Source organism: Macroventuria anomochaeta, assembly GCF_010093625.1.
Source record: "Macroventuria anomochaeta strain CBS 525.71 unplaced genomic scaffold BU25scaffold_2, whole genome shotgun sequence".
NCBI classification, from domain to species: Eukaryota; Fungi; Ascomycota; class Dothideomycetes; order Pleosporales; family Didymellaceae; genus Macroventuria; species Macroventuria anomochaeta.
In genome coordinates this window covers 505,300-528,975 of record NW_022985363.1, presented here as the reverse complement: position 1 = coordinate 528,975, position 23,676 = coordinate 505,300, and the positions used below count along the sequence as shown (strand labels likewise).

Sequence of the window (23,676 nt, the reverse complement as noted above, 5' to 3'; positions counted from 1 at the left end):
GAGCATCATAGAGAGCTCATACCCCTGTCGTTCGAGGTAAAAGTGAATTCTCACATCGTCTCACACACGCCCAGACCTGATGACCGCGCGTTTGAGCGCTCCTGTCACCGTGGCCTCCTGCATATCACCATTCGCTCGCAGCAATGTGGCGCCGATGCTGCAGGAAAAAGAAATGTCCGACCCGCGACATCCTGTCGTTGCGGTGCCCCCCACGCTGCAAGCGAGCCAGGGCAGACCGCAAAGAGGTGCTGCTATGGGCGCATTCTGATCATCGTGATTGTGATTAGTCGGCTGCTGCTCACTTGACACTCCTTGCCGACTTCCCCGGGACAAGGAACCCGCAGCAGGGTCAGTTCGTTGCTTGTTAGACGGAGCATCAAAGTCACTGCGTCACGGGTACTGACTGCAGTTCGCAAATCACGAAACGGAGCGGGGCGCTGGCTGCGGGCGGCTGCTATGACCGAGCACTCGGTTCCTTGGCTGGTTACTTGAGAAAACGAGGCCGATGTTACATACAGAAGCTCGCTGCTGACCGAATGGGGTAGAGGCGCGCAGGTGCACCCGAACATGTCCGCCTCTGCTGAGACGCCCGCTTGTGAATCGCTGCTTAGGTGGGGGTACTTTCGCCTTGTGCTACCTGCTGGGCCAACCCTGTTCTCTGCTTCTGGGGAACCAAGCCGCATGTTTCAATGGTTCAGGTGAGCGAAGCCCTCAGTGACGGTAATGTGTAACTGGCGATATCCCGTGGTCTTCCCGAATACCCAGACACAGGTCGTCCTGTGAACCGCTCACAGACCGGTGCCTGCAGGTCATCCTTTGCTCGAGACTCCCAAGCGTCCCGCGGGGCCCTTGCCTTTCGGTCGCCCTGATTTAGATCCCAAGCCATTCATGTTCCAGGGCGCACGCTGGCCTCCGCTCTCACCTGGGGTAGTGGCGAATTGTGAGCCGCTCTCGTCCGACTTGAAGCCATCCCCGTCGTTCAGAACCGTCTGCCACAGCGATCCAATGGCGTTGCTCCACTCCTTCATCGCCTGTACCCGGTCCATGTCGGTACTACTCTCGACCTCCACCGTTCCGTTCTGCTGGTTGATCTTACCGTGCAACCGCTTGTCAACGATCAAGAATCCCACAATTTCCTGGACCTCGGGAAGGGAGATCTTGAGTTGCTTCGAGATGAACGCCAACGTGAACCGTGTGTAGGGCGCAACAAGCTTGATGACGGCTTTAGTGCGTACATTGCGCGTGACTTCATCAATGTTCTCGGCGATGAACGGGTCTTGGAGCAGATCCTGATTGTTCTGCAGGATCTTCTCATACTCATGGATGTCCTCACGCTGATAGGCGTTGACAAGGTCAGTCATGGTCGAGATGCGGGGATCGTTCTGGTAGGGCTTGGTCTCCTGTGAGTCAAACGGGTTGATGTCGGAACCCGACAGCATGGTTGCAAGAACCAGATACTTCAGCACCTGGATCCGCTGCAACGATCCAGCCTCGTCATAGTTTTTGAAACTCTCGAAGAAGTCACTCTGCGCCCCCTTCCAGTTCTCTAAGCCGCATTAGCGCCGGACCCGTGTCTCGAAAGGTTGGTACTTGCCTTCGCTCATGTGCATCTTGCCACCACATTCTCGGATGATACCCATGATCTTGGGATGCGGAACGGCAGATTTGACTTTAAGCGCTCGCTGGTACAGTACCTGCAGATGGTGAGCTGACTAGGTGCCTCTGATTGATTGAGGGAGGCGGCAATACAAACCTTCAAGCGCTTGTTGTTCCTGGTTTCCGCATACATAAGGATCTCCAGCGAGTACACCTCCAATGAGTATGTGCCTTTGCTTGGGTCGTCTGTACCATCCTCCTTCTGACATGCCTTGTGCAACTCGCGGAGCTTCTCTGTCAACTGGCGGTAGTCCTTCCTATCCAACCACAGCCTTGCAAGCTTAATGTTTGTCTTGAGCCATAGTCGTTCGTTGTTGGTGCTCTGGAAGATGTCGAGGGTCAATGCGTAGAACTTCTCCATGCAACGGTACGCTTCAGCATCCTCGGCGGCCTTCTCGATGAAGTCGAGCATATTGTTGATGGACTTTTCGGAATAGTTACGTGTAACGGCAGACTTGACGTAGGTGAGAAGCTCTTTGTAGTGTTCGACAGCCTGCACTGATTTAGCTGAGCGCACAAATGCGATGTGAAGACAACTTACCTGATCGTACCGCCCCAGCTTGAACTCGAGCTTGATGGCCTGCTTTAAACCTTTAAATCCCCTGTGTCTCCGTCAACGCCGGTAGCTGAGTTGGAGCTTTAGTGTATGTGCCATACCAGTCTGACTTCTCTTCCTCCAGCGCGGGCATTCCCAGGAACTCGTCTATGGCCAACTCCGGATCATCAACCTTCAGCTGCTTCGCGTTGTAGTACTTGTTCTCGATATCTACATCGCCGTTCTGCTCGTCGTCATCGTCCTCATATTCAAAGTCATACCTGCGCTGCCATTAGCTTGAGCGGTAATATGTGGTTTCAAGTTTGCATACTCCTCCTCCCCAGAATCTTGCATGAAATCATCGTCGTCAGACATGGTGTGGCGCGAGTGGAGACTGTGAAAGGTTGTGCGCGTTTAGGGGCGTCAGCGTGTATGTGAAGCTGCAGCGGTGTTGGCGGTACGGTAGCGAACGGTTCTCGTGCGGTTGAGTGGTCGGTGTGAAGGTGAAGGTGGCATTGTTTGTTCAGCAAGACGGTGTTGCCTGTGGTCGGCCCCCGCGATATGTAGGTAGTGGGGCGCGCTAGCTCGGAGCCTTGCGCTGCATCAACATCCATGCCTGAGGTATTCAATGTTCGGATTGGCCTTTTCACAAGAGCCTTTCACAATGTTACAGAGTGGGAACGTCTGTGGTGCCAATAGTCTGAATCTCCAGGCTGCTCTTTCAGCCCCAATGCTGCACTGCGACGCGAATATCAAGGCCATGGAAGAAGATATCTGATCTTTGAGAACCGGACTACGTGCAATTACGACTTGTCCATGCAACAGACACAGGTGGTCTGAGGAGCATGTTGTGGCGAATGTCAAAGGCATTCCATTACTGTATACAGTGATGCACAACATGCAGTCCCAGCCTTCTCGGTTGCCCAGGTATTGGGCACGTGGTGACCCCAAGTGCATCCAAGTTCCTGCCAGCACTGGTCGGCTAGCAGCTCCTTCCGTTGGTCGCGATCATCCAGGCACCGTTATTTCTGGTTCATCGACCTCATTAAACGTTAAACCCTCTTCAACATCTGTCTCTTGCCAACATCTCTCGTGCACAGCATCGATAACACTACAATCACTGTATTTCTACAGACATCGTAAGTGCACACCCCAGCATTTAGCCAATCGGCGCGGCTGCTAGCAAATGCGCTGCGCCTCGTTCCGGCGGAGCATGGTGGAAAGGCGGCGATGGCTCGCGGAGGTGTCGCTGAGTTGAACCTTGATTAGGTTTAACGCTGGCTCTTGGATCGTCGACCTTCCCCATCGCTACCGAAGACATCGCCCGGCCAGCTCTGGAACGCCTCCGACCTCACTCTGCACTTATCATCAAATCCCACCGGCCTCTGCTTAGTGTACGACACTCGCTCACCAACCTCCGCACAGCTTACGACCACCGACAACCCCCGTGTCACCACTGCGCACGCACGCCGACAACACCTCGAATCGATCGCCGAGTCCACCCTCTCAGCCTTCACGATGCCTATGTGCGGTGGAACAAAGTCGGTGCAGCGCAAGCTGGTACTCCTGTACGTTCCTGGGATCTAGAGGAGGAGGGGGAGGAGGAGTTGAGCGGGCAGGTAGAGCCATTGGAGCAGGCTAATGTACATCTGACAGCGGCGACGGCGCATGCGGCAAGACATCGCTACTAAACGTCTTCACAAGAGGGTATGTTGCTTTGGAATGCGATCTCGATGGGGCAGGATGGTCGCTAACTGATAACATAGATACTTCCCAACAGTATAGTGAGTGATGCGCCCCTGAGATGTGCGCATTTGGCTAACCGCAGTCTACCTCAGCGAGCCTACAGTATTCGGTGAGCATCTACTAGACAAAGTAAATACATAACTATGCTGACGCCTCTTCAGAAAACTACGTCCACGGTTCGTCCTATCTCAAGGATCTTTTCTCGAATCTATCAATTGACATAACAATCCAGACATCTATATCGACAACACCCATGTGGAACTGAGCTTATGGGACACCGCCGGGCAAGAGGAATTCGATAGGCTACGATCTCTCAGCTACGATGACACGCACGCCATTATGCTCTGTTTCTCCGTCGACTCGCCAGATTCTCTCGAGAACGTAGAGACCAAGTGGGTCGGTGAGATCGCCGAGAACTGCCCCAACGTTAAGCTCGTCCTGGTCGCATTGAAGTGTGATCTGAGGAAGCGCGAGGACGACGATGCTGAGGGCGCAGAGCCAGAGAAGCCATGCATTGACTATGAAGAGGGTCTCCGAGTGGCAGAGAAGATCAAGGCCCTGCGATACCTTGGTATGACAGACTCACTAGGACGCTTGGGAATGCGACTAATATGTGGGACAGAATGCTCAGCCATGAAGAACCGTGGTGTCAACGAAGCCTTCACAGAAGCCGCCCGTGTCGCTCTGCAGGTTAAGACCAGCAAAGACAAGAGCGGCGGCTGTACGATCCTATGATCCTACGCAGCCCCACCTCCTTCCCTACCTGCGACACCATCAGCATACCTATACACCTGCATCACCTTGTACCTTCTTCCGACACAAGCCGACACGACTCCCACCTCGATACGTCTTTCCGCGTCGCTCCGTTCATACCCTTCTTTATGTCGTTTACTTGTAGCTGATGTTGTGGATCTTAGCAAAAGCGATCAGGCTTCAAAAGTCTCTCGCTCGAGCTTCGAGAAGATGGAGAAGCGTACGAGACACGGCCTACCAGCGAGCCTTACCACTGCACTGGTAAACGTTCAAACTTGATCCTGTTCTCAAGATTTCTTGCGTTGTCGTTGCATAGACTTGTTCACACTTTATATCGCTTTATTGTACATGCTTACCTTGCCTTTGGCTTTGGCTTATTGTTTAATCAACTTGTTTGTGTAGGCAAGAGGAAAGGACGGTTGTGTAGTTGACGGAATCTTGAATAGATCATACACCTTACTCTGGCGACCACTACCCGCAATAGTGAAGAAGTGTAACGAAGATGGCATGCAATACAGCCTGAATACTCCCAAGTTCGTGCAATTGAGTTCTAGAAACAGCCTTCTGAAGGACAAGATGCCGTCGAGGCTTCATACGTTGGTTCGGTGTAAACATGGAGCACATACGCCGTCCTGGCGGAAAGCCACTGGAGACTCGCAATCTCAAGATGGCTGCTCTATACCGAAAACTGAAAGACTTTCAGACATGAGCAGCGTTGATGTCATTGACGTTCAGCTATGCATCAAATGCATCCAAGCTACCTTCAGAGGCGTTCGATGGACTGCCAATACCCATTAACCGTAGGGAGGTAGCCGTCCTTTCTTGCTATGTTGAAAGAATGTGCAAGACATAAGAGAGCGACAGTCACGACTCACACTAACGGGGCACAGGTGTTGGATGTTCATGGGTATTTGAGGGTATGGACTGGGACTAGAGGATGATATTTCATTGGCGTGAGGGATAACTCATAGCCATGTTGGCACACCATGTCTGCACCATGAATTCGCCGCTTTCCATGCTGGTGAAAGTGCAGAAGAGAGAAAAGTTTGAGATCCGAGAAACCACGCCGTTGTCCATCCGTTCCCATTTTGCCGTTGCTGACCACCGACTAGCCTCCGAGCGTCCACTTAGATCGTTGTCTCGTAAGGTACCGGTGTGATGTTCTCCGGCTTGTTGTCCGTCAGGCTGATGGTCCTGGCATCACGGGGCTGTGCGGGAATGCGCTTCATCTGCTGCTTCTCGCCAGTCTCCTTGGCCTTCTGCTGCTTGGCGAAGTTGAGCTTGACGCGCTTGAGGAAGTCCTCACGCGAGCGGGAGTGGCGGACGTGTTCGATGCGGACGTTGATGCGCTTCTCGAGGTATCGGTTGCCAACCTGCTTGTGAAGAATGACACCGACAGACGACTTGGTGACGTTGTAGACAATGCCAGTCTTGCCGTGGTAGACCTTGTAGGGCATACCCTTCTGGACAGCACCTGCATTGTATGAGTTTCTAGCTGCGACTATCGCTGTCCGGGGGGAGCGTACCGTTGGCAACAACATCGACGATGTCACCGACCTTGTACTGCTTGAGGTAGGTCGAGAGAGGAATCATTCCCTTCTTCTTGAAGTCCCTGGAGAAGCTGCGGGCGGTCAGCGGGCTGTCGCATTTCCATTCCTGCCATTCTCAACGTACGCATAGCGCGTACCCGCGCGGAGACCGGCTGCGTGACCCATTGTGACTGTGTGTGTTGGCGGTTAGTCGTGGTGTTGAAGGTTGGCACTATCGTGATGTTCGAATTTCGAGAGCCGTGGGCTGCGCTTTCCTCGCTTAGCGGTCCACTCCTGCCTCGCGCGCCATTGGCCCAGACAAGATATCGGGACCGTGCACGCACAGTGCACCTTCTAATTCTCAGAACACCACCGAACTTTCTCTTCTGAACCAACGACAACAACAATGGCGCCCCGTTCCTACTCGAAGACGTACAGCGTCCCCCGTCGTCCTTTCGAGTCCGCTCGTCTGTACGTATTCACATCCCACGGCCACTGAGCGCGAGCTTGCTCCGCTTACGTCTGGGACACCTGGTTAATGGAGGAACAGGGACACTGAGCTCAAGCTCGTTGGCGAGTATGGTCTGCGCAACAAGCGCGAGGTGTGGCGCGTCCAGCTCACCCTCTCCAAGATTCGTCGTGCTGCCCGGTAAGTGTTCCATCTGCGCATGCATCGCGCTGACATTGCACAATGGCCGCACATTTCTGACTTGGCGATAGTTCGCTCTTGACTCTCGACGAGAAGGATCCCAAGCGCCTCTTCGAGGGTAACGCCCTCATTCGCCGTCTCGTCCGTGTTGGTGTCCTCGATGAGTCCCGCATGAAGCTTGATTACGTCTTGGCCCTCAAGATTGAGGACTTCTTGGAGCGCCGTCTCCAGACCTGCGTCTACAAGCTCGGTCTTGCCAAGTCCATCCACCACGCTCGTGTGCTCATCCGCCAGCGTCACATCCGGTATGTAGCCCTGGAGTCGCTGTGCCGAGAGAATGCATTGCTAACAATGCGCAGTGTTGGCAAGCAGATCGTCAACGTTCCTTCCTTCATGGTCCGTCTCGACTCCCAGAAGCACATCGACTTCGCTCTCACCTCGCCCTTTGGTGGAGGCCGCCCCGGCCGTGTCAGGAGGAAGAAGGCCGCCGCTGCCAACAAGGGTGGTGACGACGATGCCGCTGAGGACGACGAGGAGTAAATCCTACGTCAAAAGGAATGATTCATGGGTGACCGGCGTTGGGCATGACGGGATGACATTTCGGGCACGTGTGCTGTCTACGACTTTAGTATATCCCGCACGGTTTCGACTGGTGGAAGGCCTTCATAAACAGCGTGTAGCCTATCTGCCCAAAAATTTCAAGCTGCCATCATCCGTTCTTCCGTACTGCAGTGACATGTGCTCTGGTTTTGCTTTGATTGCACTACTAGGATGTATTGACCTTGCTCTAACCTAACCGACACAGCAGACCCTGTCGATCTTGACATCACTGCGCTCAAGCATTGTAGTGGTGTGTGCACAAGTGATGGTCATTGTCTAGTCTATCATCTTGCGCCTTGCAGAACCCTACCTCTCACGTCCTTTCGCTCGACCATACTCCTACCTAACTTCCCTCCCTGCGGTTCGAACAGCCCCTTACGCCGAACAAAACCATCAAGCGACTTCTGTGGCTGCCGTTTGAGTATCGAGCATACGAGACAGCAGCGTACAAGGACATAGTCTGCCTTGGGTGTTCTTCTGGACGCGTGACTCTGCTCAGGCTGCGATAGAGCTGTGTGTCGGGGCATGCGGTTGTTTGCAGTAGCGTGCTCACAAACATATCAGGCCTCTAGAGAAGCGTGAATTCACAGATGCAAATACAGATGGCATAGCCAGCTGTTGCAAAGATCAATACAACAAGTCTACATACGATATTTGTTGGAACTGCTAGCTGCTGACCTCGACATTTGCAGATGTGTGTACTGGTTAAGCATGCGCTCGCAGGCAGTTCTGCAATGCTCTTGCCTGCTAAGTAGAGACGTTTTTGGGACTGCAATTAAGCCGCATGCCTATGTGCTGACTGAACGCTTCTAACTTACGTCGGCATCGGTGCGCAAAGACTTTGCGCAGCCATAGCCGCAGGCGGCGCCATGTAACAAGGCTGGGTTATCTAACGCTGTAAGCATTCCGTGGGGCGCGTAAGGATGTCTTGCGCTAGCCAGTGTTAGCAATGGTTCAACTTGGAGGTACTAGATCGTATGTTAAGATTGTGCAAAACCGTGTGCAACAGCAGGCACACCGCTTGCAGCGACTTCTGCATAGTATTCTAATGTCAGTAGGTCTCAGTAGAGCCTGTCTATATGTTTTAGGAGCGGCAATACTGTCGTGGTGCTGCTGTTGATGGAGACGTATGTTTTAGAGCGAAACCAGGCGCTTCGCAGAACAAGCACAGAAGGCAACAACGCGCCAGTAATTTTCGTTGCGACTGTGTGCCCACATGTAGACTTGTCTGCAGCAAGTCATTGCTATCACTACATAGCACTTCACAAAGTGTGGTGGAAGCAAGACGCTTTCAAGTTCGAAGTAACGGTGCTTTTGTTCGCCGCGTAGAGCTGTTCGAACCGTAAAGAGGGAGGTTACTGCGCTTCGACGTACCCCTCAGGCACAGGCGTGACCTTCTTGATCACCTTCGCCGGCTGACCCATAGCAACACTGAACTCTGGGATGTCCTTAGTTACCACGCTCATAGCTCCAATCGTGCACCCCCTCCCAATCGTCACACCCGGAAGAATAACCACATTCCCGCCAATCCAGCAATCATCCCCCACAACCACCGGCCTCCCATACTCAACGTTCTCCCTTCGACTCTGAACCTCGCTCTCATGCGTCGCAGCGAAAATACTCACGTTAGGTCCGAACATGCACCTATCTCCAATAGTCACGAGACTGCAGTCCAAGATCGTAAGATTGAAGTTGGAGTAGAAGCGCTTGCCGAGCGAGATGTTGCAGCCGTAGTCGATGTTGAAGGGCGGCTCGATGAATATCTCGTCGTCGCCCAGGTGACCGATGATTCCTTGGAGGAGCTTGAGGCGCTCCGAGGTGAGTACGTTGAAGCCTTCGTTGGGATCGATGGATGGGTCGGGGAACCAGGTGTTGAATTTGTGGGCGAAGGCGCGTGCTTTGTACCGGGCGCGGTTGAGTTCAGAGGAGAAGGATGCGTAGCTGGACAGTATGAGTTCGTGCTAGAGATTTGCATAGAGAGGAGCATGTACAGCATGCCTGAAATCATCTTCTCGTACTCTTCGCACCAGGGCACGTGGTTGAGGGCTTTCGCCTTCTCGATCTCTTGCATATTCTTCTGTGTGGCTGCCATTATGATTTGTGTGTGGGTTGTTTGTCACGAAAGGAATAAGAGGCTCGATCAAAACTATATAAATACTGTTGGCAGCTGTACCTACCACGTTCGTCGTGGCTGCTATGGAGATCCGGAGCCAGTGAGGAATGTGGGGCTCTGTGATCAATTAGGAAGTATCTCGCACTTTAGCGTGGACTTTTTGGGTGGACAAACTCGATGCAACGTGCAACAACGAACGCTGCACTTTTTTGGTGAAGGACCTGCGCAGAATTGAATCCGGTACGACTCCTGGCCGATCATAGGTTGAACCATCTTACACCGCCATTGCTTCTCTCATGATCTGAAGACACGCTTGATGATTGATAGTTCAGAGTTCAAATGTTGTATACATTCTGAGTGCCGTCTGGCCTTCTAGAGGTTGGCCACCATTCAAGTTTCTCAACATAGCGGAATATCCCGTGAGCATGCCATTGGATCATTTGGCGACAGTCGTCGCTTTTGTAAGTTGACCTTTCGAGCATTGCAAATCGTCCCGCCTCCCGCGCACTTTTCTCTCGTCACTCCAAGTCTTCGATGATGATCTCCCTGAAACTTAGTTTTCAAGTCTTAGATTGCCAGCACTCTCTCCACAGGAATGATCCACACACTACGTCAAGACTTTCGGGAGTTGCCACTTTTTGGTAGTGTATACCGTCTCGATGAAGCGCCTCATCTGCTCGCTTGTGTCTGGGAAGATCACGCCCTTCCACTGACATCGTCAGTATACTGGCGATACTCAACACTACAGGAGAAGGGTTTACCTTCGCGTTCCCCAGTTCGAGGATATGATTAACTGCGGTTTCCAGGAGCACCTCGGCGCGTGAGTCGCAGACAAAGGTCAGTCAGGTCGGTAATTTACTCGTTTGTTGCTTTGTTCTTGCACAATTTGTCTCTGAGGGTCCATGCTAGATTGTAGAACTTGATGAGGCTTTCGTCATCCTTAGTTAGAAGGTAGCTTGTGACGTTGGTCTCGTCCGTGGTGGCGGTTGGAGTGTTTGAGCGGTCGTTGATTGAATCGCAGTCAAAAGTACAAAGGTCTCGCCATTTGATATTTATTCGTATCCGGAACTAGCGTACGAATTTTTCACCTTCGCATTCACCATGATTTCTCCTGGTCACCTCTTCAAATCTCGAAAAGGTAGCATGCATGCATGACCGGGCGGAGCCAAGCATCTCCGTATGAGGATATTTCTGTTCCAGAACGTTAAGTTGAGCGTTGACACTTACGTTATCATAAGCAATGCTTCGAGCTGATCTTGTACTTCGCTTCAGAGACATGGAAAAATGGATAGCACGGAAGAAGAGCCGGTCTTATGGTCAGAGCGAGTCTTATTGAGAATTGACCTCGGGAGCTTCACAGCGACGAGGAGCACACTGAATATCTTCCTGAACCTGGTGAGTCAGTCTCTCACTTTGATCGCCATGTTTTGCCATAAAAGTAGCTACCCAGACCACCAGGGCAAGACTTCTTGTGCACCGGTGCGGCAGCAGAGAGGGCATGCATTGAGCAATGCAGCAATCTTCAAAAGATAGAGCAAAGGTTGTCTTGGACTAACCGGGATTGATAATGTCTGATCACGCGACTTTCCAAGAGTCAGACCCATACTTTGTGGTAGTCGCACCACCGTCGCAAGCACGTGGTGGCACTGATCGATCTCTAGGAAGGATGCCTGCAACCCATGTTGAGAATGTAGTAATACTGACAATCCCTTGAGCCATGGCATTGATGAGATATCGGTACGATTAACCCGTGTCTTCTTTGGTTCTTGACAGCTTTGATATAACGGCTGTTGCTAGCTGTTACGATGGCGCCGAAGGGTGCATGTGGGTCTTGAGGGGGCGAGGGCAAAGTTTCGCGGTGAACAGCACTTGCCGTCATTGATTTTGCGCAACGACTGCAACAACGCAACAGTAGCTACAATTGCACCGCGTCTGGAGTGAGTCGGTGTTCTCGAAGCAACATTTTGCTGCCTAGAAGAATGTCGAAGTTGCATCCAGTCATCGAACAGTGAATTGATGTTTGGTGTTCCGGGAAGGAGCGACTTAGCGAACGCACAGACGAATTAGCGGCGAGGAAGGTGCCAAGCGCCCACTGCTGGCTTCGATTTTACTTCCCCTCGCACCTGCCTTGACTCTCGAAAGCCGTCCAGCGTCTACGCATCCTCGCGCCATACCATCAACTGAGCCCGTTGCCGACAACTTTTCAGCCGAAAACTCCCCATAAACCGACAATATGGTGAGTGAAAAACGCCGCGAGCCCGCAGGGAGCGTGCAAGGAGATTTCGTGTGGTCTGCACACGACAGCCTCGGAGTTTGCCACAGAATCTTCACATCGCAACTTTCTACGGCCGCCCTGCGCGCGAGCAGGATCTCAATGGACCTCGCATGCTAACACCAGCCCAGGTTCTCGCTGTTGACCTTCTCAACCCTTCGCCCGCCGCGTACGCTTACACCCTTCGATTTACTCCCTCGACTGCCGGCTAACATGCATTCAGTGAGGCCCGCAAGCACAAGCTCAAGACCCTCGTCCCCGCTCCCCGCTCGTTCTTCATGGACGTCAAGTGCCCGGGATGCTTCACCATCACCACCGTCTTCTCGCACGCCAACACAGTCGTCGTCTGCCAGGGCTGCTCGCAGGTCCTGTAAGTCAAGGATCATCACGGACAAAGATGAAACATGGGCTAATAATGGAACAGGTGCCAGCCTACCGGTGGTAAGGCCCGCCTGACTGAGGGCTGCTCTTTCCGCAGGAAGTAAGCGACTCTTCCGGAACGATGACGGTGGGATTTGACGGGTTACGATGACGACTATCATGGAATAAGGGGGGTAGATCTCATTGGTACCGATCGATCCGACTGCGGGATAGAAGAGGGATCTTTCGACTCGAGTCAATGCAAAAGTCAAAATGGGAGTTCCGGATATTCAGCGTTGATCATAGGGCGACCCTTTCTCCTTCGATCTATTCCCTTCTGTTTGGCATCTCTTTCACAGCTTTTATGTACATGCATGTGGAAGGGGAGATGGCATCTCTGAGCTCTGGATACGTTATCTGAGGGCGAGGACCGGTTTGCAATCGAGGATACCTCCGCAGCACGCGGTCCTTTGTAAATCGAAAGTCAATTTCTCACCTTCCCCTCCCCTGATTGACGTGACTTGACTAGCTACGTGGTGAATTGATCAGTCAACGTCTATCTAATGATCCTTCCCTTCACAGGTCAAGCTGATATTGTCCCACACTACGCCAGTTGCTTGAAGGTCTTGGGGCTCCACTTGCCCTTTTCGAAGCAACTTCACCGCCCTAATCCCAAGCTGCGAAAGTAACACTGGGACAAATTTGTTCGACCATTCCCGTTGAAGAAGGACCTCAGTCTTGGCTGCGCTTTTGTGACCTCGAGTGGAGAAGCGTAGTCCAGACCCCACGTTCATTGAAGCGCACAGTTGTCCCGCATGATGAGCAAAAGACGAGGTTTCGCCGAACTCCGACAATCCCAGGCCGTGACTATAATCAAACAGTTTCCCCATAACGACATCTTTAATCTTGATTGTGACGCTCGCAAATTCTCGTGAGGAAGGACTCGACTCGTACCAGTCGTCCCCACATCGTCATACCACCAATCACCAAGAATCTCGCCCCGTCTCGTCCGTCTTTCCGCGGCCTGACAATTCCATCTATCGAAAAATTCCCGATTTAGGCTCACCTTGCTAAATATCAACAATATCCACCATGTCTACACCTGCCGAGAATCCCCATCCTATTCCCCTGACAGAGTCTGAGGTTTTGATCCGCGGCTTCCTGGCTGCAAACCCTGCGCTTGACGCTGACCTGAGCCCCATTGAAGTCATGACGAACCGCTACACGAACGAGGAGTGGGCGGCGCAGATTGCGGAGACGCAGAAGGCGGTGCTGAAAGAGGTGGAGAGCGGAGAGAGGGCGCAGAAGGTGTATGAGGGACCGAGGATGAGAAACGGCAATGAGGCACTGAAAGAGCTGGCAAAGACAGTCGATCACACGGTTCTGAAGCTGGATGCGACAAGCACTCAGATCGATAGCTTGTGCAGTGAGGCTAGAACAGAGGAATTTAAGGTATGCGATGTCGAGATTGAGGAACAACGGTCCTCAAGACTGTAAAGACAACTTGACCAAGAACTAACATCATTCAGTCCGTCTGTGTCCGCTTGAACTGGGTACAACGCTGCGTCACCAACCTCAAAGGCTCATCAGTCGTCGTAGCAGCTGTCGTCGGTTTCCACGAAGGCACTCAAGATACCTACTCCAAGCTGCGCGAAGCACGCGCCTGCGTCGCTGCCGGCGCGTCAGAACTGGACCTTGTACTCAACCATTCTCTCCTCACACAGCACAACAAGCCCTCTTCTCCTCAACTCATCCGCAGCCACGACTCAGCGATCGACAGCATCACCGCCGCCAATACCGCCGCCAACTCCGGATCCACCGCTGGTAGCGACAAGGAGATCCCAGACTACAGCGCCATCTACAGAGAGCTCGCTTCGATACGATCCCTCTGCCCCTCCCCAGTCGTAATCAAACTCATCCTCGAAACCTCACAACTCAACCCCCAGCAAATCCTCGCAGCCTCGCACCTCGCAGCGGCCGCAAACTTGGACTTCATCAAAACCTCCACTGGCTTCAATGGGCCGGGCGCCTCGCTCCCCAACGTGCAGCTCATGGTCGGTGCGGCAGAGTACCTTCATAAGATCGGCGTCAGCAAGAGGCAGATGCAGGTCAAGGCGTCCGGTGGAGTCAGGAGTCTGGAGGATGCAGTCAAGATGCTGGAAGCGGGTGCGACGAGGCTCGGGACGAGCAGTGGGCTGTGGATTATGCAGCAGGCGAGGGAGAAGACTGAGCAGGCGAAGGGTGGGAAGGGGGAGGAGAGGCCAGGGGCGACGAGGTTGTATACTGATGATACTGTTGGTGGTTACTAATTGCGGTTGGTCGAGCTAGGAGGATGTGAGTTGCAGGAAATGAATGTCAGAGCTGATAGAACGCTATTGACCTCCTCGCGCACTGGTTCAAGTGGAAGTGTTGTTTATTGCTTGTGGTGGAGGACCGTTGATATATCGTTGTTGAAATCATCAAATTACCATGTTTTCTTAACCCGCCAGGCAGTCAAATGATCACTTTACCTCGCCGTTGCAACTCGCATTGGTATATCCGGCCGCACGCGTAGGTTAACGACTGCCATCAGTGCAAGTCGGATGTATCGCTATTATTGTTTTGCCGGTCTACGTCCGTTTACCTATCCCATCTACCATTAAATACAACAAACTTATCTTGCCGATTAGGGTAGTCTTTTAATCGTCTGTATACCTACTATGATATTATCTAACTTTTATTCGCTATAGTGTATTGACGTGGTCATGTAAGGGGTTGCGCAAAGTATGCTGGTACCTGAGAACAGTGATTGAATTGATGAGGAGCTATGGAGAAACTTACAGTACCTTAGACAAATCTATCAACCTTAAATTTGTAGTTTTGAAGTAGAAAAACTAGAATAGCTATACTTTAAAAATATTTATATACAAAAGTTATAGATCCAGTCATTTACTATGACCTTACTATTAGATTTCTTTAATATCTCTTGTAGCTAAAGAGCTGGACTATCTTAAAGAGTACTAGAAATAGGCTATTTTGGTGAGGATTTCGGCGCATTACGCGCACGGACACGGTACCCCAAAGGCGTCTTCGCCAAGATAAGTGAGACGCACCTCGCACTTAATACTCCCCATGAATCTGGTAATGGCAACGATACACCTCGGTATGTCCGAATTATGAAGCAAGTTCTGTGTTAAGATCATTGGGTGGCTAATGTGCAATTTACCCCAGGATTGGATTGACGCGCCTCGGCGCATGTGCTCCAATGGGCGTCAACACCAACCCATGCAGCACGTGAACCATGTTCGAACTTGGGGGCCTGCGGGGTAAAGTTGACACCGGGGAACAGTGCATCCATGCATCTTGTTCGTCTTAGTCTTGGTACTGGTATCTTGTTCGTGTTCAGGGCGCGAGTCTCGAATAGAGCGATGGGTTGAAGACATGCAAGCCCGCGGCGTTGTCGACTGAAGGAATTAGGCCATACATAGAGATGCAACGAATGGAATCCTGCGGATATGTACTCCAGAAGTTGTGCTTGGAGACCAGGATGCGACCAGACCAGAGAAGACAACATGCAACCTCTCAGTGACTTCGGGACTGCGAACAAACTTCATGAGGTGTACCCTGAAGATGGAAGTTCGTGACGACACTCGATAGACGCGATGCACGTGCAAGATCTCCCGGGTTTGCTGCGTGTGTGCCATGTGCGAATGGCTGAGAGACGCGAGACAGCTTCGGGCCGGTGCCAGACCGGTTGAAATGGTTAGGAACCTGAGATCCATGAGGCTTGAGTATTTCAACGCAATGACCTTGCAGCAGTGACCTGCAGCTGTGTGGCGTGCTTTGCCGCGCCTGCACTCCGTTTCACACCCACAGGTAACAGCCTGGTCGCACAGCCAGGTTCCATCGAACTTGTCAACATTCGATCCGGAGCTTCTGGAACGTCAAGCCTGTTGTGTGTCAGCCATCATCTTATGGCTGGCCTACCATCTGTGTTGGATGCCTGATGAGCCAATGTGGAGACTTGAAAACTCGAACACTTGAGATATTCCCGCAGAGCATCGACCTCATCTCGGTCCACCCTGAGTGTCTGTTGTTAGGATGTCGCAAGCCCATGGCAAGTCGATGGCAATCCCGTTCGGCCGTGGACGCCTTGGACACAAAAGGGCCTCCTTCCCTGCTGATGTTCAGAGGCGGCAGTCACACTGCGTGCACGGGGAGTCGGTAGCCGTACCTGCTGGAATCTTTGAGAGCTGTTTTGTGCAGAAAGCATTAAGTAAACGCATTGATTCGGGCTGCGCGGTAAGCCATTTTGGCGAAGGACTAGTTTTCCTAGCTCTTTCACCCTGAATTGCTTTGAAGGATGAGCCCAGAAATTGGCGGCAATCCCCCACACCGGGCTAGCAAGAAACAACCCCAGGGCCAAGCACCTTGGAAGCTCTCCCCGCACAACAATGCAGCACAAGAGACGTCCTGATACTCTCAGCTCTCCACAATCTGGACTTGCGCCTTCGCGCCTTATTCTGGTGTGATGAAGCAACAACAATCCAGCAACACGATGTAGAATCGTGGCTGCCGAACGTGCATATAGATTAGGACGGTCGCGCGGTTGGCACCGCTCTGTGGCAGCGCTGCTCATTGTCGCTTTGGGAATTGCACAGACATGCACGCCCATGCTTAGGGGCATCCACATGTGGTGGCTGCGGACTGCGCCCGTCTGTCCAATGCCTCCGGCCCATGAGACTCATCACACGACATTAGCCTGGCAATTTCATCACTCCTGACGCTGTATCCGCTTCAACTACCTTGCAAGCCCGGGTATCAGTAGCTGGAACAGCGTAACCGTCAGGATGGGCAACAACGTTGAATGTACCCCATTGATCGACTTCCGTGTCACAACGACTCAGCAATGGGGCAAACCATTCGGCTGGCTATATACCGGCTGACAGGGAGTGGAGCCCCCCCCCCCCCCGTCAAACCTTCCCTTGAACCCTGCCCAGGTCGAGCTAGCAGCTGTCAAGCATGCCGCACCAGCATGCTCGTTAGTATCGTTTCTGCCCCAAGTCAGTGGCAGACTGAAGATCCGTCACTTTATTATGGCCTTGTTCTCCACTGAAGTAGGTTCCTCCGGCTCGTCTTAGCAATCTCTTGTTTTCCCATTTTTCTCCCAATATTGTCCTAACATCTAAGGGTCCGCCGTTACGGAGTAGATCTAAAGCCAACGTACCTTTGTATACAGCTGCAAGCCACATCGTCCCCGCGATAAAGGATTCCATCTCACCGTCCTCCCATTCGGCATCCACTCAGCCCTCACCAGCTTACCCTACGTTTACCAGACGGCACGAGACAGGCTGTCTTCGTACTGAGGGTGCTGCAATCAATCGCTTTGTTCTGCACAATGTCTTGAAGATCGCGAGTTAGAAATCCCTCATTCTACTTCATAACGTTCATTCCGAAGTATCCAAGCGCAGTCAATCATCAACATGGCAACCTTCGATATGGCGCCCAGGCACGTCCTGGAGATGCGATACTTCCCCAACCCGAACAGCCTGGATCCGCTCACGCCTGTCTACCGAACCGGTCTTATCCCCGTCACCATCTTCGCCATGATGTCTTTGATTAGTGTTACGGCTCTACTCATGTTCATCACACATCGTTTGATCAGCTGGCGGAAACACTATAGAGAATACGTTGGGTACAACCAATATGTCATTCTCATCTACAATCTGTTACTGGCGGACCTTCAGCAAGCGATCGCATTCGTCATGTCATTCCACTGGCTTCGTATCAACAAGATATTGGCTCCTACAGCGCCCTGCTTCATTCAGGCATTATTCTTGCAAATTGGCGATGTATCGAGTGGCTTCTTCGTCCTTGCTATTGCTATCCACACGTGGTTGGGTGTCGTCAAAGGCTACAAGGTGCCATACAAGTGGTTCATCGTTTCAATTCTGGGACTGTGGGCATTTGTCTTGCTTTTGACCATATTGGGTCCGGCCATGTACCAGGATCGCTACTTTGGGCGCGCCGGAGGATGGGTAAGTAGCGCGCGATGCCTTCAATTACTACTAGAAGCTGATCATTTACCTAGTGTTGGGTCTCATCCGATTACCAGAACGAACGCTTGTGGCTCCACTACCTATGGATCTTCATTGTCGAGTTCGGCACCATCGCCATCTACGGACATGTCTTCATCCATCTGCGTGGTCGCATCCGAAGCATCATCAACAATGACACCACCAAGCTCACCCGCGCAACAAAGTTCATGGTCATGTACCCAGCCATCTACGTGATCCTTACGCTCCCTATCGCAGTTGGCCGCATGGTCGCAATGACCGGCACTCCCATGCCCGACGTCTTCTTCTGTATCGCCGGCTCGCTCCTTACATCATGCGGTTGGATCGATGCCCTTCTCTACGCACTAACCCGCCGTATCCTCGTTTCTAACGATATCTCAACCGCACAATACAACCGCACCGTCGTCACAACGGTAAACACAACCAACGCTACACGGCCCGGCGACATCGAACACTACAGCCTCATGTCCATGGACAAGGAATCTGTACCGGCACGCTCCGTCACCATCGTCGGCGGCAGCAACAGGTTGTCACGCATAGTCGATCACCGTCTTGGACGCAGTCAGACACGCAAAACACAAATGGACTCTCTGCGCGAGGATTCTCCTACAGGCAGTCAGGACTCAATCATCAAGACGGGTCCGCTATCAGATGGGATCAAAGTCCAGGTCGAAACGAACATCCATGTATCGATGGCGAATGTGGACGGCGACACGATAACGCCGACGGGTGATAAAAGCCATAGTCCTACAAGGCCGCATGCACGATGAGAAGCGGAGGACTAGGGCGGAGCGATCTGGCAGATCCTGAATCTGGGGAGGCCCTGAGATTGCGGGGACAACGGATTGTTTGCCGCGGGATCGGCGTTGCATCTGGATTGTGGCGCATTGTCGTGTCCAAGACACCAAAAGTGGGCATCTCTTGCTCAAGGGCGCACTCGAAGACTTGCTATGGACGGCACACTGCGCTATCCTACAATGTCGAGTCGACGCGGTATGTTTTCTTATTGTACAACAAGCGTGGAGTTGACTGGTGCTTGAGGCGTTGTACCTTCCTTATAAAGATGTTTCCCATGTTGTATGTGGTTACGGCTGCTGTGCGGAAAAACTGTTTGTACTTGGATACCCTGAAATAGAATCAGATTGCGAATCACACACTATTACCCTGAGCCGTGACTTTTTGGTCATATTTTGGATGATGTGATGACTTCGTGGGTATATGTGCACTTGGAGCAGCGAGATGTGGATGGCTCAGCTCCTTGTTCGTTGTGTCTTTGTTTGCGTTCAATCTGTGTCAGTGCAGCCATGAGCAAAGACCATGGCGACGGTGGAAGGACAATGGCCGAGTGTTGTGGACCCTAGCTGTCTACTGGGTGGTGGTTTACATAGTATACAGTACCTTCGGCTTGTCGCGACATTTAGCCGCAAAGAGTATGTATATTGAGCGCTTTTGCACTCTGATCAATGGCGGCATGCGATCCTTGACCCTTTTCCAAATGGCACGAGTGATCGAGTCGTATCGGCGTAATTCAAAGATCGCACTGCATTCCCAAGTCTCCTTCTTTAGGCCGCAACAGGTCTGTCTTTGCGACTGAGTGCTAAATAAGACAAAGTCGCACAGTAGTGTATGGAAGTGTGTTACTTTTTCTTGTCGACACTCCAATTTGTTGCCCATGGTTCAATCCTTTCGGCATGTCCTTCGAAGCAATTCGAGAGCATTAAGAGGCGTAGTCTCATCGTCATTGAGAAACTCATAGATCGACTCAGCGTCCGCTCTCTGCGCTTCTGCCTGTACGGATTCCACATCTGTCTGCCTGGATGGGCCCCACATGACTTTCTGGATCCTCACACTTCTTTCTTTAGGCTCTGAGGACCCTGGCACCTTGCTGACGTTCCTGGCCTCAGCTAGCTCTTGCTCAAGCTTCCAACCCTTTTTCTTCCAGAGCAGCAGATCTTCCCGGTGCTTGAACTCGCGCTCTCGTGCTTCGAGCTGTGCAGTTGTTGACTCGATGTCTGAGGTACAGGGGCCTCGTTTCTTTTGGGGCTTGCGTTTCTTATCCGGCGCGCTTGGCACCCCTGGTTGTGCGATACTCCCATTTTGTACATGCACCCATGTAGAGCCGGATTTGTTTGAATGGTGCTTATGTAGCAGAGACTTCTCATGAGATGTGGTAGAGGCTCTGTGCTCTTGTAGTAAAGTCTGTGGCTGTCGCCCGGATTCTTTAGATGCTGTGATTGTTTGCTGTTCTTGAATCCCTCCTTGCTGTGATATCATTTCCTTCTCAGCCACTTGCGCGGCCGGTAGTGGAGAAGCCGGTGCGGCTGACGGGTCGATTGAGAACTCCAGTCTATTGCTCGGGCGAACGTTTGGTTGCAAGGCTCCATCGATCAAGGTGCCGCGGAATGTCCGCAAGGTATGGAGTAACTGTATACCGTGGGTGAAGTTCTTTTGCGGAAGGATTGATTGACTCATCCGACTGTAGAAGGCAATAGAGATGGGAAAGGCTTGTGTCGGGTCTAGTTCTAGGCTTACTGCACAATAGTGCGACGAAGGAGCGAAGAAATTCTCTCCGGTATGAGCGTATCGAGCGTACAAGTGAAAGCGCCCATGGCCATAGACCTCATGAGCAACGTTTCTCCTAATGCAGGCGTTCGTTAATAGCTCACAAACACAGTCGAAGTCACTTACTCCAACAGAATCAGCTGCGTTTGGCCAGTATGCTCCTTCCTCAAAGCACGTTTTCCATTGGAAGGGTCCCGCAGAAAAAATGCAGCAAAGTTCATGATTTGCTGCATATCGTGATGATCGTACCTGGCACGCGCAACAAATATGGAGCCATCTTCAAAGTATGCCCAGCCTGGAGGTTGCATATAATCATAAATGGTTGTTCCTCTGAATAGGTTGCCCAGATTCACACCATGGCGTGGGAAACCAGTATAACGTCCTTTGGGTAGACGAGGTAGTCTATCCATTTCCATCTTCTCCTTTTGCGACAAGCTATAAAGCCTGCCCAAGTTGACAAAGTTTCTTACATTGTTTCTCCAGTATTTCCAAGCCATCGTTGCAACTCGTGAAGAGATTTATACGGTTTGAAAGTCCGATGTCTTGTGGTCGCGAACTCGATGCTCGCAATTTGCCCAAGTTGTAGTGATGCTACAGTCATCGTTGGCTTCGGTAGTTCGCAGGCTGTCCCACTGGAGTAGAGAGTAGTACATCGACAAGACGGCGCGTAGGTCGTTCGAGGTCGCTGTGGTGGCTGCAAATACGTACGTACTGAATTGATGATAAACAACCTGGTCTTGCAGCGTGTGTGAGAACGCGTACCTCTGTGTTGTGTTTGTGTTGGCGGAGAAAGGATTCGCGAGGTAGTTGCCCACAATCTCGCGTACGGAGGTCACACGTCACCCGCGCCGCGGTTCCACACAACTGGGACGAGGACGATCTACACTTGCGGTGCTCTTAAACCCACTTCATTCCTTGCGTACATTCTACTCTATACTCATCCAGCATTTTGTTCGCAACATCTTGATGTCGAAAACCCCAACAATTCAGAAAATGCATTCCTAGGCGTAACATATCGGCATGATTCAGGATCAATGCTCGAGCACGCGACGACGCGTCGTGCTCAGTGATATAAGCCGCGCTATTTGTCTACATCTGGACTGGGTCGCGAAGACTCAAAACTATTGAAGAAAGAGCATGGGACAAGTGGAGCTTTCACAGGGCGCCTTGCCAATATCGTATCCTGCTGACTACAATCCTAGTTCACCATGGCCCAACACGACAAGGCTGACCGCTCACCGGCACCAGCGTCTCTCGTTTTCTAGCCTCACTACAGAGTCCAAACGCTACTTGCTTTTGCGAAAGATTTTGGGTTAGCGGGGTGGAGTGAATTGCACCCCTTCTATTGAATGCAGAACGCATCAAGTTGTTGGCACAGTTGCGCTCAACAATACAATGTACAGCGACCGAACACATTGGCCGAGGACAGTGCAAGGCCGAAGAAGCTCGACGTTGGTGTCATCGCTTAGCAGCCTTATTATTGAAGGACCAAGAGGTGCGCCTGCAGCCCTGGAACCACTCGCCGGCTGATATCGACTAGGCCGCCTACCCTACGTTGCAAGGCTATTATGACACGCTCATCGGTGTCACATTTCTTCATGTGATCGGGTGCGAGTATTGAGGCGGTGCTCTTACGAGCTCGAAAGCTTGTCGAGGTATGTGCCTTGTATCCTCGGAGACCTCCACACAAGGTGGCTCAAGCAGCATCGACCTTATCTACGATACTGTCGATTGCCATCGAACGGGTAGAGGGAGTTGTTGGGGTTGGTGGCGCTTTTGAGTCGGCTTTCGTACCGGTGGTCTGCTGCTGAGGCTGTGGTTGCAGCAGCGATGGTGGTTGAGTCAAGGAGTCGTTCCTCACATCATCCATAGGCGAATCATCCCCATCCACGAACTCGTCCACCTCTCGCAACCAGTTTGTCTTCAAGACATCCATGGGAGGGTCCAGATCTGTGGCTTTCCCGCCTTTACGCGCCTCTGCAGCCGTCATCTTCCTCTCGCCTCGCTTGTGCGGGTGGAAGTGCATCCTGCGGAGGTGTGAAGCAGCATTGTAGCATTCGTTATACCTCTTACCGGTCTGGCAGGCCTTGCAATTTGCGAGGAAAGACTTATCCGGCGACGTGTCAATGGTCACCCAGACCTTACGCGTCTTCTTGTGGACGCGATTGGTATGACGGCGCAACTCATGCTCACTCCGGAAGCCGTCGGGATAGTCAGAGCAGATCGGACACTTCAATCGCAACACTCTGCGCGACGGAGTCTTCGCTGAATTTTGGAAGGTGGGAGAAGTGTTAGGCGTGTCATTTTTGATGAGAGCTGTGATGAGGGTTTCCCTTGACGTCGACTGCGGCCCAACGGGATCACTAGTCTGGATCACCGTCGAGATGGTGGTGGTGGTAGCGGGTGCTTCTTCCTTCATCCTTGCTCTTGTTCTCGTAGGAGGCATGTACACCTGATGATGCTATCAGGGTCCAGGAAGGCTATGGTAGAGATTCGAATCCTGGTGCAACGTGGTGGACGGATCTGGTAGTCGATTTCCTCCTTTGGGTGGGGCCGGTCTTTCAAACGGCGTCTAAGGCTGATGGGGATAGGGATGGTGGGATGTCGAGGTGTCAAGAACTTCAGATGTGTTTCTGAGTCGATCTGAGGGCGGGGGCTGGGCGTGCCAAATACACTTATGCAGCTGCCTGATAGACCGATTTTCGCTGGGGGGAGGTGGAGTGCGACAAGGCTGTGTTTTCAGCCGGCGTCAGCCTCGCACTTGCCATCTGAGTGGGCGGCTTTCCTGCAGCCACCACCTGAAGAGGCGAACTGAACGCCTATTGGGCCTCTCAACTCCAGCCTG

The 23,676-nt window shown here is 52.2% G+C and overlaps 11 protein-coding genes across 11 annotated transcripts; 6 read left to right on the top strand and 5 right to left on the bottom strand.

Moving 5' to 3' along the window:
• Window positions 1-480: 480 nt before the first annotated feature.
• BU25DRAFT_406012 (PCI-domain-containing protein) lies at window positions 481-2,714 on the bottom strand. Its single transcript, XM_033705175.1, has 6 exons — window positions 2,523-2,714; window positions 2,314-2,472; window positions 2,198-2,258; window positions 1,754-2,149; window positions 1,595-1,694; window positions 481-1,546 (listed from the first exon to the last, which is right to left on the bottom strand). Exons 1-6 carry the CDS (start codon window positions 2,564-2,566, stop codon window positions 810-812), a joined length of 1,497 nt encoding a protein of 498 aa, XP_033566881.1. The 5' UTR covers window positions 2,567-2,714; the 3' UTR covers window positions 481-809.
• Window positions 2,715-3,624: 910 nt separating this feature from the next.
• BU25DRAFT_406011 (uncharacterized protein) lies at window positions 3,625-5,168 on the top strand. The gene is made up of 7 exons (XM_033705174.1): window positions 3,625-3,759; window positions 3,848-3,898; window positions 3,958-3,975; window positions 4,030-4,046; window positions 4,099-4,113; window positions 4,170-4,508; window positions 4,560-5,168. The coding sequence occupies exons 1-7, from the start codon at window positions 3,710-3,712 to the stop codon at window positions 4,670-4,672; spliced, it is 603 nt and encodes a 200-aa protein (XP_033566880.1). The 5' UTR covers window positions 3,625-3,709; the 3' UTR covers window positions 4,673-5,168.
• A 414-nt stretch (window positions 5,169-5,582) lies between these two features.
• On the bottom strand, window positions 5,583-6,452 carry BU25DRAFT_406010 (uncharacterized protein). The gene is made up of 3 exons (XM_033705173.1): window positions 6,365-6,452; window positions 6,217-6,311; window positions 5,583-6,164 (listed from the first exon to the last, which is right to left on the bottom strand). Exons 1-3 carry the CDS (start codon window positions 6,403-6,405, stop codon window positions 5,818-5,820), a joined length of 483 nt encoding a protein of 160 aa, XP_033566879.1. The 5' UTR covers window positions 6,406-6,452; the 3' UTR covers window positions 5,583-5,817.
• A 173-nt stretch (window positions 6,453-6,625) lies between these two features.
• BU25DRAFT_357344 (40S ribosomal protein S9) lies at window positions 6,626-7,584 on the top strand (the record flags this gene model as incomplete). Its single annotated transcript, XM_033703570.1, has 4 exons — window positions 6,626-6,690; window positions 6,770-6,868; window positions 6,940-7,173; window positions 7,228-7,584. 4 exons carry the CDS (start codon window positions 6,626-6,628, stop codon window positions 7,406-7,408), a joined length of 579 nt encoding a protein of 192 aa, XP_033566878.1. The 3' UTR covers window positions 7,409-7,584.
• Window positions 7,585-8,351: 767 nt separating this feature from the next.
• Window positions 8,352-8,635, top strand: BU25DRAFT_80429 (uncharacterized protein). The gene has a single exon (XM_033712135.1). The coding sequence runs from the start codon at window positions 8,418-8,420 to the stop codon at window positions 8,586-8,588; it is 171 nt and encodes a 56-aa protein (XP_033566877.1). The 5' UTR covers window positions 8,352-8,417; the 3' UTR covers window positions 8,589-8,635.
• Window positions 8,636-10,527: 1,892 nt separating this feature from the next.
• On the bottom strand, window positions 10,528-10,941 carry BU25DRAFT_80420 (uncharacterized protein). Its single transcript, XM_033712134.1, has one exon. The coding sequence runs from the start codon at window positions 10,857-10,859 to the stop codon at window positions 10,650-10,652; it is 210 nt and encodes a 69-aa protein (XP_033566876.1). The 5' UTR covers window positions 10,860-10,941; the 3' UTR covers window positions 10,528-10,649.
• A 445-nt stretch (window positions 10,942-11,386) lies between these two features.
• On the top strand, window positions 11,387-12,338 carry BU25DRAFT_427534 (uncharacterized protein; the record flags this gene model as incomplete). The annotated part of the gene is made up of 4 exons (XM_033708451.1): window positions 11,387-11,389; window positions 11,985-12,022; window positions 12,077-12,223; window positions 12,278-12,338. 4 exons carry the CDS (start codon window positions 11,387-11,389, stop codon window positions 12,336-12,338), a joined length of 249 nt encoding a protein of 82 aa, XP_033566875.1.
• Window positions 12,339-13,126: 788 nt separating this feature from the next.
• Window positions 13,127-14,671, top strand: BU25DRAFT_357334 (aldolase). The gene is made up of 2 exons (XM_033703569.1): window positions 13,127-13,665; window positions 13,743-14,671. The coding sequence occupies exons 1-2, from the start codon at window positions 13,306-13,308 to the stop codon at window positions 14,520-14,522; spliced, it is 1,140 nt and encodes a 379-aa protein (XP_033566874.1). The 5' UTR covers window positions 13,127-13,305; the 3' UTR covers window positions 14,523-14,671.
• A 2,666-nt stretch (window positions 14,672-17,337) lies between these two features.
• BU25DRAFT_357332 (uncharacterized protein) lies at window positions 17,338-19,389 on the top strand. The gene is made up of 2 exons (XM_033703568.1): window positions 17,338-18,230; window positions 18,284-19,389. The coding sequence occupies exons 1-2, from the start codon at window positions 17,676-17,678 to the stop codon at window positions 19,037-19,039; spliced, it is 1,311 nt and encodes a 436-aa protein (XP_033566873.1). The 5' UTR covers window positions 17,338-17,675; the 3' UTR covers window positions 19,040-19,389.
• Window positions 19,390-19,675: 286 nt separating this feature from the next.
• BU25DRAFT_80275 (uncharacterized protein) lies at window positions 19,676-21,681 on the bottom strand. Its single transcript, XM_033712133.1, has 2 exons — window positions 20,958-21,681; window positions 19,676-20,907 (listed from the first exon to the last, which is right to left on the bottom strand). The coding sequence occupies exons 1-2, from the start codon at window positions 21,326-21,328 to the stop codon at window positions 19,947-19,949; spliced, it is 1,332 nt and encodes a 443-aa protein (XP_033566872.1). The 5' UTR covers window positions 21,329-21,681; the 3' UTR covers window positions 19,676-19,946.
• An 846-nt stretch (window positions 21,682-22,527) lies between these two features.
• BU25DRAFT_329618 (uncharacterized protein) lies at window positions 22,528-23,250 on the bottom strand (the record flags this gene model as incomplete). The annotated part of the gene is made up of 1 exon (XM_033702324.1): window positions 22,528-23,250. One exon carries the CDS (start codon window positions 23,248-23,250, stop codon window positions 22,528-22,530), a length of 723 nt encoding a protein of 240 aa, XP_033566871.1.
• Window positions 23,251-23,676: the final 426 nt, after the last annotated feature.

What these genes read in the sequence shown, in the direction of transcription:
- BU25DRAFT_406012 (XM_033705175.1), bottom strand. Translation starts at nt 2,566, where the DNA reads ATGTCTGACGACGATGATTTCATGCAAGATTCTGGGGAGGAGGA. An exon ending in CAAGATTCTGGGGAGGAGGA is followed by an intron (nt 2,473 to 2,522) that starts GTATGCAAACTT and finishes ATGGCAGCGCAG; the next exon opens with GTATGACTTTGAATATGAGG. An exon ending in CAAGATGCACATGAGCGAAG is followed by an intron (nt 1,547 to 1,594) that starts GCAAGTACCAAC and finishes AATGCGGCTTAG; the next exon opens with AGAACTGGAAGGGGGCGCAG.
- BU25DRAFT_406011 (XM_033705174.1), top strand. Translation starts at nt 3,710, where the DNA reads ATGCCTATGTGCGGTGGAACAAAGTCGGTGCAGCGCAAGCTGGTACTC. An exon ending in CAGCGCAAGCTGGTACTCCT is followed by an intron (nt 3,760 to 3,847) that starts GTACGTTCCTGG and finishes TACATCTGACAG; the next exon opens with CGGCGACGGCGCATGCGGCA. An exon ending in CAAGGCCCTGCGATACCTTG is followed by an intron (nt 4,509 to 4,559) that starts GTATGACAGACT and finishes TATGTGGGACAG; the next exon opens with AATGCTCAGCCATGAAGAAC.
- BU25DRAFT_406010 (XM_033705173.1), bottom strand. Translation starts at nt 6,405, where the DNA reads ATGGGTCACGCAGCCGGTCTCCGCGCGGGTACGCGCTATGC. An exon ending in CGCGCGGGTACGCGCTATGC is followed by an intron (nt 6,312 to 6,364) that starts GTACGTTGAGAA and finishes GACCGCCCGCAG; the next exon opens with CTTCTCCAGGGACTTCAAGA. An exon ending in CGTCGATGTTGTTGCCAACG is followed by an intron (nt 6,165 to 6,216) that starts GTACGCTCCCCC and finishes CATACAATGCAG; the next exon opens with GTGCTGTCCAGAAGGGTATG.
- BU25DRAFT_80429 (XM_033712135.1), top strand. Translation starts at nt 8,418, where the DNA reads ATGGTTCAACTTGGAGGTACTAGATCGTATGTTAAGATTGTGCAAAAC.
- BU25DRAFT_80420 (XM_033712134.1), bottom strand. Translation starts at nt 10,859, where the DNA reads ATGTCTCTGAAGCGAAGTACAAGATCAGCTCGAAGCATTGCTTATGAT.
- BU25DRAFT_357334 (XM_033703569.1), top strand. Translation starts at nt 13,306, where the DNA reads ATGTCTACACCTGCCGAGAATCCCCATCCTATTCCCCTGACAGAGTCT. An exon ending in CTAGAACAGAGGAATTTAAG is followed by an intron (nt 13,666 to 13,742) that starts GTATGCGATGTC and finishes AACATCATTCAG; the next exon opens with TCCGTCTGTGTCCGCTTGAA.
- BU25DRAFT_357332 (XM_033703568.1), top strand. Translation starts at nt 17,676, where the DNA reads ATGGCAACCTTCGATATGGCGCCCAGGCACGTCCTGGAGATGCGATAC. An exon ending in TTGGGCGCGCCGGAGGATGG is followed by an intron (nt 18,231 to 18,283) that starts GTAAGTAGCGCG and finishes TCATTTACCTAG; the next exon opens with TGTTGGGTCTCATCCGATTA.
- BU25DRAFT_80275 (XM_033712133.1), bottom strand. Translation starts at nt 21,328, where the DNA reads ATGGCTTGGAAATACTGGAGAAACAATGTAAGAAACTTTGTCAACTTG. An exon ending in ACGCAGCTGATTCTGTTGGA is followed by an intron (nt 20,908 to 20,957) that starts GTAAGTGACTTC and finishes CGCCTGCATTAG; the next exon opens with GAGAAACGTTGCTCATGAGG.